Raw genomic sequence first — 12069 nt, 5'->3', positions numbered from 1 at the left:
AATTAAAGAAATTTTGGACTGACGTACTTTCCCCTCATTAACAAGACACAACTTTCTCAAGAACTTTACATGAAAAAAAGCCAGGTCTGTCCACTTCACACACTACAGACATCAGTCATTTAGTGGGTTTACTGTTGTGTTATGCAACTTAAGAGGCTGAAGCAAGTCACCTTCATTCTTCCGCTCACTCTCTTCTGTGTAGATATTATGGTGTGCAATGTAGGATATAACAGAATCTGGTACGAGATATTTTACACTTAATCCTCTGCACAAGGCATAGCGTATCTGTGTTGCACTGATTTCATTCTGAATCCATTCTTTCACCAGAAAGATATTGTGCTGAAATTTAGTTAAAAGGTCTGATTCATTGATATACTGAGCAGGATTAGAGCCAGCACGGCTAATACAGACCAAACCAAACTTTTCCACTATTTCTTTGATGTGTTCTTCCTTCCAGAGATTGGGTGTCTTAAATGTCTGTAGAAAATCAGCCCCACAGAGCAGCTTTAATTCTGGTAGAACTGGAAAGACAAAAGGAAACAAGAGATTTCTATACTTGCTCGGGTTTCTGGGAAGTTTATACTTAAAATTGATTTTAACGCATCATTTTTTTTCTTTTTTTTTTTTCTTTAAATCACTTACCTTTACTCCAGTTTTCTTTCAAAAGGCTTCAAAAAAAATTCAGCTTGGATTTTATATGTTTGGTCATAATTATGTTATCACCTACTTCATCATCACTCACAGCACATCAAAGATTATCTGTACAATGTTAAAGGAGAATTATTCCTCCACGCAAGCAAGCCAAAAATGGGAAGAAGCAAATAAAAAAGAGAATTATTTTAGCACAACGTCTAGACTTGGTTGAACCTGGCTACTCCCCCACAGCCTGCCCTGCTCGCTTTTCTCAGGTACTGTGGGACCAACCCCAGCTAGCGAAGCCCTTGCCTGCCATGGTGTTACCGCATATGGCTCCCCATACCTTAGGGAGCAGCTGCCCTACTGCACTCTGGCACACAGACACAAGGTTTGCATACTGTCACATTAGCCAGAGAACAGCCTAGTATTTCACGTGGGCTTGTGCATCTGCACCTCTATCATCTAAAACATGATGGACTGTATCTAATCTAACTACCTTTACTAGTACAATAAGCTAGTTAGTTGACCTACTAAGTTTAATTTTATTTTTAAAGAAATTTGAACCAGCAGAATATTATACAGATAATATTTTGTGTCACGTGGCCATGCCATTTTCATTCTAGTACAAAGAGAGCTAAAGCCAAATTTGCTGTACCTCATGACCAAGAATGACACTTCACTAGTATAAGTTTTTGTTTGTTTTCTCTCCATGTCCTATTTGCTGCCCACTGCCTAAGCCCCAGTATGGAACTACCTCTTTCCTCAAAGTCTGTTCTACAGCACTCATCATTATACCATCTGAGTATTTTACAAACACTGACTAGGTATTTTCACAGCCTTGCATTCACATGAAATGAAGGGGAAGGATGGAGGTATTGTCTCCATTTTACATTTATTTGTGGTTGTAGATGGTTAGCACATCTGCAAGTCTTACACAAACAGCTTAAATCAGCAATTCAAAAAATAAGAAACACACCCGTGATGATGCATGAAAAGCATACCTTGAACACCTTAAGATACACTCAATTTTGCCCAGGTTTATTATATATAATTGAGTTAACCACAGCAAGGATTTCTTCTCTTCTTACAGCCCTCGCTGCATACCTTCCAACCCCTACAACAAAGGCAGCAGGGGTACTGCCCTGCACCTTCCTGTGCTCTGAATGCAGCACTACTACAGAATGAGGACTGTAGGGACAAGGCTATCTTGAAGCATTCATGCCTGACAGAATCACCACAGACTGTCCACATACTTGATATAATTCTGGGCTTTTTTAGAGTTTATAATTAGTGTGTTTGGTAGGACTGTGAAATTTTTGTAACAGCCCTCTCCCCCCACAAATGACCCAGGAAATTTTGTTTTGATACCCACATCTGTGAGGCTGGAACCTTTAGATTCAATACTCTCATCTCTGATGCTTGAGCTAGTGCAGAAGTACCTCCAAAAGTTGTCTGTGATCCCTGTGTGGACCAGGGCTACAAGAATATGAAACTCTGAATGAATGTCCCAGATACTACTGACTGCCGATGAATGATGAGACACCAAGAACCTTAGGATTCACACAACCCTGGGAGCTCTATCATGATAAAGCTGATCTTTTCTGCTTCATCCCTTCCAAGCTGTCCTCTGCCCATCTACTTCCTCATGCCAGTTCCAATCTTCTCGTCTTTCCATTCACAGATTATACTCTTCCTTTCCAGTTCCCTGTCCTCAGTTCCATGTTTAGACTGTCTCCAGTGCCCTGCTTTCCAGAGCCTTACCTGGGTTTTATGCCACAGCTTTCTTTTTACTTAACAGCAACCTCCACAATAAAACAGTACTCTGTCTCAAACTGTATTAGAGCTAATATTACACCAGAGCTTTTATAGTGTTGATGGGTTTTCTCTGACTGTACATGCATTGCAGTTCTAGGTTACTAGAAGCTAATAATAGATTGTAGGCTTTACAAAAAGGCTGTCAATTTTACAAATACATCTCTGCATATCTCCACATCTTCTGCCCCAATGAGAAAAATGTGTCTTTGGCCTTTCAAAGGCACTTTGCTAAATGATGATCTGCAGTTTCCACTACAGCTAATGGTATAAAACCCAAATGGCTGCTGCAATGGTCCGTACAGTAGCCTTTATTTCAGGCCATGGTATGTCTGGATCAGGGAAATTTTTGCTTGTTTTTGATTGGCATAGCTGAAATTCTTTGAAGTGTTGTTCAGGGAAAAAGGAGAGGGTAAGCTAAAGGAGAAATAACTATTAACACAAAGGATGTAGCTGGATTTAAGGTCTAATTAATGGAATGTTGGAATATGCCAGGAAAAAGCATTCAAGAGGTGACAACAAAGTTGTTCATGTAAGGCAACTGAGAGGCTTGAAGTGCAGGGGATTCAATTAAAAATGAAATGAAGATCATCAACCATCTCTTGTAAGTAGAAGAAATGTTGCATGTGAAGCTGTACTTGGTTAATCAAAGAGGGATGACAAATCCCTGGACACTGAAAAACAGTTCTTTTTAACGCCGTAGTCGTATCGTTTTCATCTTTGTCCTGAGTGACTAGCACTAATAAGCTATTCTAAGTTTATTAAAACTGTAATCATTTGTCTATACCTGTCCTCAGTCAACCTTTTTATTTGCAATATATATTAAAGTGACCTGATTATTTCACATGGAACAAAATCATGAGGTTCGGCACCATGCAAAGAAGTCTTACAGTTTAGTAGGCATACCTTTAGTAGAAAAATAGCTTATTATGGAATTTTGCCAATGCTAAATTCAGCCATCAAGCCGATCTTTGCGAAAGCTTCCATGAGGTGACTGAGCCTTTCTACAAACTTCACAGAAAACCCCAATTCAACAGATTTCATTGGTAGGAGGGTTGGGGTTTTTTTGGAGGGAGTGGGGAGGGAGAAGGAGGAGGAATTGGGTAACAGTTGCCTGCCATTAGAAAGTTTGCGCTAACCAACATTTATTTATGAGAAAGGGGAGGAACTCTATTCTGCTCTGGAGTTCTCAATAGCTCTTGATCATTCCCCATGCCCCACGCCATACCATGCTAGTGACCAAAGGAAGTGGGGAAAAAACCATTCTGCTCCTTCTTGGTGGGCCACATGTTTAATATAGCCAAATCTGTACCACTGCCCAGTCAGTCAAAGCCTGAAGGCAGAAAAAGTAAGTAACAACAGGATGCTAGCCTTTCTCTGTTCAAGCTAATGGATTGTTCTTTGTAGATAGATGCCAGATAGAATAAAAAAAAAAATCCAGCCACTGTGTGCTAGACAGAGAAACCTATTTCTTGCAGATCCTCCTTCTCATCCTGTTTTTGCTATGCCTTTTGGTTTTAACTGTAGAGGAATCCTGTGATAACAACTGATGAATTCTAAACTGAGAATCTTTATTGGGAAAGAAAGACTGGTTTTAACATTTGTTTTCTTGATCATTTTTTACATAAAATGCTACCGAGCTTGAAATAACTACAGAAAATAGTAGCCAAAAATTTTTTTGTAATGGAAAATTGAAATAGCCTTTACTACTTTCACACTATTTTTCCTTAGTGTGGCAATGTGGAATAATCTGACTTGTCATTTGCCAACAATCATTAACCCCATCAGGCACAAGATTCCATTGCAGTCCAAATGCCTTGAGACTTTTTTTCCTCTACCATCTATAAATATGTAACAACTGATCTTTTAGAAACTTTAGTATAACCATGAACAACTTAAATGTATTATTCATGTCCAGGAAGTGTTGCAATACTACAGGAAAAATGTAATGTATCAAAAATCTAGCAGCATCCTAACAAGTTGCAGGGCTCAGGAATATGACAAAATAGGAAACCCCAAAGTGACAGTGTTTCCAGAACCTGCCATACTTCTAATGTCAACAGAGGCTTTTGTGTCCAGAAATGCAGTAAACACCAATGCATCAGCATCACTGGTATGGTATCCATATACTTCATCCATCGTCTAACACTAGAATTACAATTCTAAGTAATTTCTATACTTTTTGATATTTTTTATTCATATATTTTAGGCTTTGCAAAACCAGCAGGGCCACAACATACATCTCTGACACAACTAAAGGGATGTTTATAAAACCAAGAGTTAATACAACTCCAAAATAAGTCTCCTGTCTATGTGGGAGTTACTACAAAATAACTGCACCAGCAGTCATGCTGGCATTTGTCATGGACTAATTTTGGCAGGCAGCTCCAACCCTCAAAACTTAGCAGCTACCACAGTACATATAACATAGAACACATTCAACTCTTTCATCAATTAGTCTAGTCTGGTAAAGCTGTCTTGTTTTTAATGCTAAACAGAGTTGTGTTTACAGTTATGAACCAACCTGAGTGCTGGTAAGAAAGGGAATCCTCTGTAGATCTTTCTATGGGCCGTTTGTTTTTCATTAATTCCTTCTTGGACCGGAGCAATCTGAGTGATTCATTGTAATGGTGCCTGCATTTAAAATAAAGGCGTCTGTGTGAGGTAATCCTCTCAGAGATGCACAAAGCGATTACCTGGCACTTTCAGATTCAAGAACACAGTCTGCTTTTATGCACTTTGGATTTGAATACAATTTGTTAAGAATTTAGCATATTCATTCTACCATGAGATTAGTATCAATGTAGTTAACATTTTGCAGAATTCACAAGCAATCTCCGTAGTGGCATTCCAGTTTTCAACTCCTTTTTGAAATTCTACCATTATAGCAATTTCAGTAGCAACATTACATTTTAAAACATTGTGGAGGTTTTTGCTTGAAACAGGGTTAAATCGCAGTTCAATGACTAGATTTAATTTCTTGATTAAATACAACCCCTCATGATGATGTTTCTATAATGTGTGCTCATTTTTCAGGAGGAGACATTGTGCTCTCTCATCTTCTTCTCCACAAAACCATGTTCCCTGAGTTTTCACCTTCTGGTTTTCCCTTTTGTTTTAATTAAAAGAATCACAAACCTGAGAAACTCAAAATAGACAATTCTCCTAAGATTTTTGACATCTGCTATGCTTCTAACTTTACTGAGTTCAGATCTGTGAAGGCAGGCAAGGATCCTTTCATCAGTTTTTCTAGGTTTCTATTGCTTTATTCTTTTGCTGCTCCTGGTCACTGGTGCCCCACTGCAATACTGGTACTATTACCTCATGATAGTAGCCCATTCTTTGATCATGAGTGCAAGTGCCAATCTCAGATCCAAATACCTAAGCCTTCCAAATCAGCATGGCCTTGTCTGTTTAGGATAGTCCCTGACCTGCACCATCCTGAGCCACACTTAGGCATTGCTCATATTGGCACAAATCAAAATCGTTTCAGGACAGAAGCTCATGGTTAAACTGGACAAGTAGACACAGAGTCAAGCCAGTGTCCCATTTCTGTCAAGTAGATATATAGCCAAAGTGATACTGGGTCTTATATGACTATATCAAAGCAAAGATTATGAGTTACAAGGTAAAGTCCGAATTCAGTATATGTACAAAGCCATAGATAACCCTTTGAATGTCTGGCCTAAGGAATGAATTTATAGTTTAGTGATTCAAATGTACACTCTTCAAATCATGCAAATACTTTTAGCCACAGGAATAAGTTGCACAAGTGTCAAGAACCTACACTTAGACAGGCTGCATAACTACCTCCAGTAATTTTTGATACTCAGTCATTGGCTGAAGAAACTGCATAGACAAGAGGTGAGGGACATATGGTAGAGAGTAGGTAGCAGTAGCTTGGCCTGTGTCTTCCTGCATTTCTATTTTTAATGCTGCCTTGCTGTAAACAGGCTGATGCTATGTATAGTCAAGCACATTAACTTTGTACCATGGACTGACATTCTTGGGCCATGATTCAAAAATAAGAACTCTTGGCAAAGAGCTCAATGCAGGACTAATGTTACATAGGGTTATGTTATTTTATAGGTACACCAAAAAGGACAAACCAATCTGTCAGTTTATCAAGCATTTTCTGAACTGTTTATGAAGCTTTGAATAACTATATAATTAAATCACAAACACAATTCAACAGAAGTTGGGTAAGATAGATCTTTGCCAATTCTAAATTAATTCATAGTATACCTGCACCACAATCAGATCTACGTTACAAGAGGAATGAATGTAGTTCTTTGGTTACTTGGCAATACTGTTTTCTTGACTAGGAAGAATATTCAGGAACAGCAGCTTAAGTGGCAAATAGCTCTATCATGTTCCCTCCTCCTCTCTAAAAAAAGCCTTGGGATAGTCTCCAAAATTTCCATACTCACTTAATATAACAGGCAACTCGTAGTACTGCCACAAGTGGGATATGAGCTTTGCTGCTTAAAATTCGTTTATGTCGTAACTATTTGGGAGCCTCTGCAAAATCCACAGATTTTGATGAAATATGACATTTTCGTTGCACCCAGGTAAAACAAGTACTTTAGGAAAAGGCCATTCATGTGTCTCAGGACACAATGTTCTACTGCAGTTAAGCACACAATTCAAAATACTGCTAAGAAGAGACATTTAGGTACCATAATGTTTTCTGCCTTTGCCTTGTGATAGCAAAATCTCTTCCTATTGGCACTAAAGTTTCCTGCCTAAGTGAGCTTATAGTGAAGGTAGCAATTGGTTCTTGGTTCTTTAACCAGGGAAGAATCTATAGATCAACCTTCAACACTTGTGAAGAAACACAACTCCACAATAAACCATTGCCTGTTTATACTTGGTAAGGATTTAGCCCTAAAGCCACATCTTTTTTTAATATTCACATGTGACCATTAAAATACAATAAAAAGCCAAAATACCTACATGTGCAATTTCATCAGGATGTTGCTTCCCCATATAAGGGACAGGGTTCACCAATAGATTATAGCACTGGTTCATCTCATTAATATAGGTCAAAAATTATCTAAGCTCATTTCTATCATTAACAGGTATCCATTTTAACATTTTGTGAATTTATTTTTAAAACTAGAGGTTCACTTTCTAGGCAGACAGGAAGTTTGGCTGTTCATATCACATTGACTCTACTTTCCCTGAACAGAAAATTATACACACAGGTTTTATTTACTTTGCCTCTTATCCTAAAGGACTGCGAAGTGGATTTACAATTTACAAACCCAATCTTGCAAGTAGTACTCACTTCAGTTGGAGTTGTGCAAGATCAAAGCCTTTTTAAGTAGGATCACCTGATCTGTAAGACTTATGGCTGCTTCTCTGGAGGGAAAATAGTTTTACAAAACTGAGTTTAGAAGAAAAATCCCATATCCAACCAATACTGCAGGACAGACCTTTTAGTGATTTCTCACACTGGAATATACGATTGTGTCTAGAGAAAAGAACAGCGAAGTTTTCTGCAAAGACAGGGTGGCATTGCCTAGTCTTCCTCCTGCCCCAGTCCTATCCTGCTGGATGGAGGGAAGGGGCAAAAGAAACAACTAGATGTCTATGTTCACTCAGCAAAGCAAATAAAAGCAGAACTAAAAGGCTCCACTAGTTGTTTTGTAAGTATGTAGGGTATTCTTATGTATGCTTTTGTAAAGTAACAGGTCTGTTTTTCCATTGCTTTCACACAGAACCATAAGAGCCTTCTGGGCACCTGTTGGACGGCACATTTTAGAGCCTTAAGCTATATAAACAACTGTTTCCAGTTAGAAAGTAGCCTAGAAAATGTGGCTAGAAATGAAGAATCATTGACAGTTCTTACAGCACACTTGCTTTCTTGAAAGACATCCACAAAGTCTTTCACTTTAACAATGTATGTTGACTTCTGTAGCATCTACAGTTCCAAAAAGTGGCTAGCACAAGAAGTTTGTGTTTTCAAACTTTGCCCTATAATGCATGTATTACCAAGGCCAACCATATGGGAAAAAGGCACGATTCAAGGTACTTACATCAAGTTAACAGGTTTTGGACAAATTCATTTTTCCTTCCAGTACAAAACCACAACAAACTCACATTTTGAAGAAGACATCAGCAGTTATGGGCTTGGGTTTAACTTGCCATTAGAGTTAATAAGAAAACTTTTCATGGTTGTGTGAATAGATAAACCTGCAGGCATCATAATGACAACACAGCTAATCTGGAACAGGGATGCTCCTGAAGAATAGGTTTGTTTGTAAACCCTCTTACTTTCTGATTAAGATCTCTATATTACCTGCTCAGAAACTTAAAAAGAAGAAATAACACAAGAGCCAAGAACTTTTCTGCACAACTCTTCCAGTGACTATAACTTTGCAAGACCCTTTCTTGGCAGAGGCTTCCCACATGCATCTAACTAAAATGGCAGTACTGTGGAATATTGCATAGGTCTGGGGAAAGCTATCTGCTTTGCACTAGGAATGGAAAGACTCCAGATGGGGAATACTGACTACACAGCCTTTCTGAAGGAAAGTGATGGGAATTTTCATTGCTCACAGATATTATACTTTATCTTATAGCAGATGACACCATAAACAGACATGTTCTGCTTTGCTTGGGTGTTTTACAAGAGTGAGTTCTGTGCGTTACGCTGGTAGCCTGACAGATTTTTGGAATCAGCAACTTCATAAAGAAAGGAAAAATTGTAATTACCTTAATACTTTTACTGTCTCTGTCCATGTCTCCTGCTCACTCTCCCATGGATCAACTCGAATCCAGTCAGATGTTTCCAGTGCTAGTTTAGCCATAGCTATCCTGTGCCTTGCTGAAACCAAGCCTTTCTTTCCGTAGTCGTCATTAACAGGAGACATTATGCCTTCGATCACCCGATACCTTCCTTTTGAAAAAAAGAAAAAAAAAAGAAGAAAAAAAAAAAAGAAGTAATCTTCACACAATCTTGAAAATTTAGGGTAGACGAGACCTTGGGAGCTCATCTACTCCAACCTCTTCAAAGCATGGTTAACTTCAATGTTACAAGAGCAACTTGATCTAGGTATTATTTTTAATACAGAAACAGCAATTTAAAGAATTAAAAAGCAGCTTTCTTGTTCCTCTGTGAATTGCTCACATTTACTATCAATATGTTTATCCCATTAGATGATTCAAAAAGGAAAGCTGGATGAACATGCAATTTTCAAGCAAGTAGAGATGTTTATAATTTATGATGCAAACTATCAAAATTGCTAGATATAATTTAGTTTTATATTCCAGTAAGTACAGCTTTTATATAGCCAGAGCAATGGATGACTTAACTGACCACTGCTTTGTTCTTAAGCATCTGATGCTTGTTATTTATCAAAATCATCGTGCCTTTTCATTGTGTTAAAACAAGAATTACAGCATATTTCTGCAGCTGTGATTAATGTGATTCAGACCAATCAGAAGATTCAAGAACAAAGATGGGGCTAATGGAGTCTAAAATGACACTTACAGCACTATGGCCCAAACATAGTTTAGCAGCCATTAAAAGACCCTTTCTATCTGGCTGATCATGTTAATTAAATTTGAAAATATGTCCATATTTTTCTACTCCTGTAACATAACGTAATCATTAACACAACAAGCTCTTTCTGTTAGGCTTTGCAGTTCTGGTCTCCAATCAGGAAACAAAACTGTAGCTCTTGTTTTAAAAAATCAATAGGGAAATACAGCACTGATATGAGCTGCATCCCTCAAGAAATGGAGAGGACAGAAAGGGTGTTTCAGACAAACAGAAATTCAACAAAATGATTTCTAGTGTAACACATGTATTTTAAATAACTATAATGAATACGATACTCAAGGGGGAAGAAAAATCCTCTTCCCTTTTTTTTAATTCAATTGCTTCAACAAAGAAACTTAAATGCAGCAAGTTCCCCTTATTGCTTTGTAATGATATCCCTGGACTCATAAATTCTGATACTGGCACACGTCAATTTAATATTCTAAGATGACAATTTAGTAACTCCACATTTATTTTGATGTAATAGGGTAAAATTTTCAAAAGAACTTCAGTGAGTTGGACTTAAAAAAATAGCATTAAGATTCAATGAGGTTTACAGGCCTGTCTCCTGTTAAAATGTTGGTCCAAACTATCCTCTGTTTTAAAACATTCTCACTATAGGCAAAATGATCAATACAACAAGATAAAATTTTCCAGAAAAATGCAAAGGTGTGTATATAATTAAATGCATCTCTTGATCTGAATTTGGAAATAATTTCATTGACTTACAAACAACAATTATTCTCTGGTATTTTGATAATATACAATGCTATAACAAACTCTCATTTTAAGGGAAATAAATTACAGTTTGAATTCATTAATGTTACCCTTATTAAAAGGTTTTCTTACACAATAATTTTATTTTCCACATTTTGATTCCTTTCTTTTCAGTTTCTACAGATATAAATTTTTCACTTATATTTTAAATGAATACATTAAATGTAAAAATTAAAATAACGTGACATCATGCTAGCCAAGAGTGATTGCAACTCTGCCATATCCTTGTGAGTTGTAAAGATTTCAGTCTCCAGTCTGGCCTAGACCTGCATAGATTGGATAAGAGCTTCTTATGCCACATCAGCCATATCCAAAGCAGAAATGAAACCAACTGGAAGAGAAAAATAAAGGTTGCTAACACTTAAGGTACTGAAAGTCAAATACAATAACTGCTTGAGATGATTCACAACAACTGAGTAACCCAGCACTATGCAAACATGATGTGCGTGAGAGCCTTCCACCGAAAAATACAAGCTTTAGCACTCAAAATATTTTATTACTGGCTCTAAATAACTTGTGTCCTCTTCAGCAATTTAGAAGTTCACTTATTCAAATACACCCCCCAATTTTGGCAGGCATGCAAAGAGGAAACAATTAAATTCTGCCACTATGTTTTTTTTAATTTCCACTGCAATTCTCTTCTTTGTCCCATGAATTATTACAGGTAGTTTCAAACCTTCCTTGGTCCAGAATTACCTTCAAATTCTATTTCTTTGGAATGCTGTTTGTTTTCATCATGAAATATGTTATTATTGCTGGCCCTAAGTCTGTGCAAAAATCCTGCAGGCCCTTAAGTGACTTTGTTTTTCAAAACATACCCATCAAAAGCAGCAAAAAATTTCCTCTTGCAATGAACTTATATTCTCTGAGAACTGCTTAGGATAACTGTTTAGAAAACTAAAAATAACAGAAGTAATGAAACAAAAAATGCCCCTCAAACATGTTAAAAGTAGTATTATTGAGGAAAACAGGTATTTAATATTCTGTTGTAAAGATCACTGTACATTGTCACAAACCCTAACACAAATTGTAATGCTGAATTAGTTTATTAATACTAAAGCAAATTTATCAAATGCCAATTTCATATAAAATTGTATGTGTACTTTGGCAGGGCTTTTAAGGATTAATTTCTTCTAGTAGTAAGTCTGGGATTTACTATTAGAAACTATACAAAAAGTCAATAATAGAAGTAAATAACCACTGTAGAAACCCAGATAAAATAAATACTTCTATACATTCAGCTCTTGCCCATTACTCATCTTCCTCTCAGTGTCACAGGAAAATCCACAACAGAC

General features: G+C 37.2%; 1 protein-coding gene across 1 annotated transcript in view; it reads right to left on the bottom strand.

Annotated features, from left to right (window-relative positions):
- Positions 1-29: 29 nt before the first annotated feature.
- The window catches only part of NMNAT3 (nicotinamide nucleotide adenylyltransferase 3), a 21026-nt gene continuing 8986 nt past the window's right edge, over positions 30-12069 (bottom strand). Inside the window, exons 3-5 of the mRNA XM_009649137.2 lie at positions 9169-9352; positions 4973-5082; positions 30-521 (exon numbers count right to left, since the gene is read on the bottom strand). Of these exons, the coding sequence (XP_009647432.1) occupies positions 112-521; positions 4973-5082; positions 9169-9352 (704 nt within the window). The 3' untranslated portion in view covers positions 30-111. The remainder of the gene's footprint in view (positions 522-4972; positions 5083-9168; positions 9353-12069) is intronic.

The sequence above is a fragment of the Egretta garzetta genome, unplaced genomic scaffold (assembly GCF_000687185.1).
Source record: "Egretta garzetta isolate BGI_Z169 unplaced genomic scaffold, ASM68718v1 scaffold161, whole genome shotgun sequence".
Classification (NCBI taxonomy): Eukaryota; Metazoa; Chordata; class Aves; order Pelecaniformes; family Ardeidae; genus Egretta; species Egretta garzetta.
Note: the sequence above shows the minus strand (reverse complement) of the source record. Positions and strands in the feature narration are given on the sequence as shown.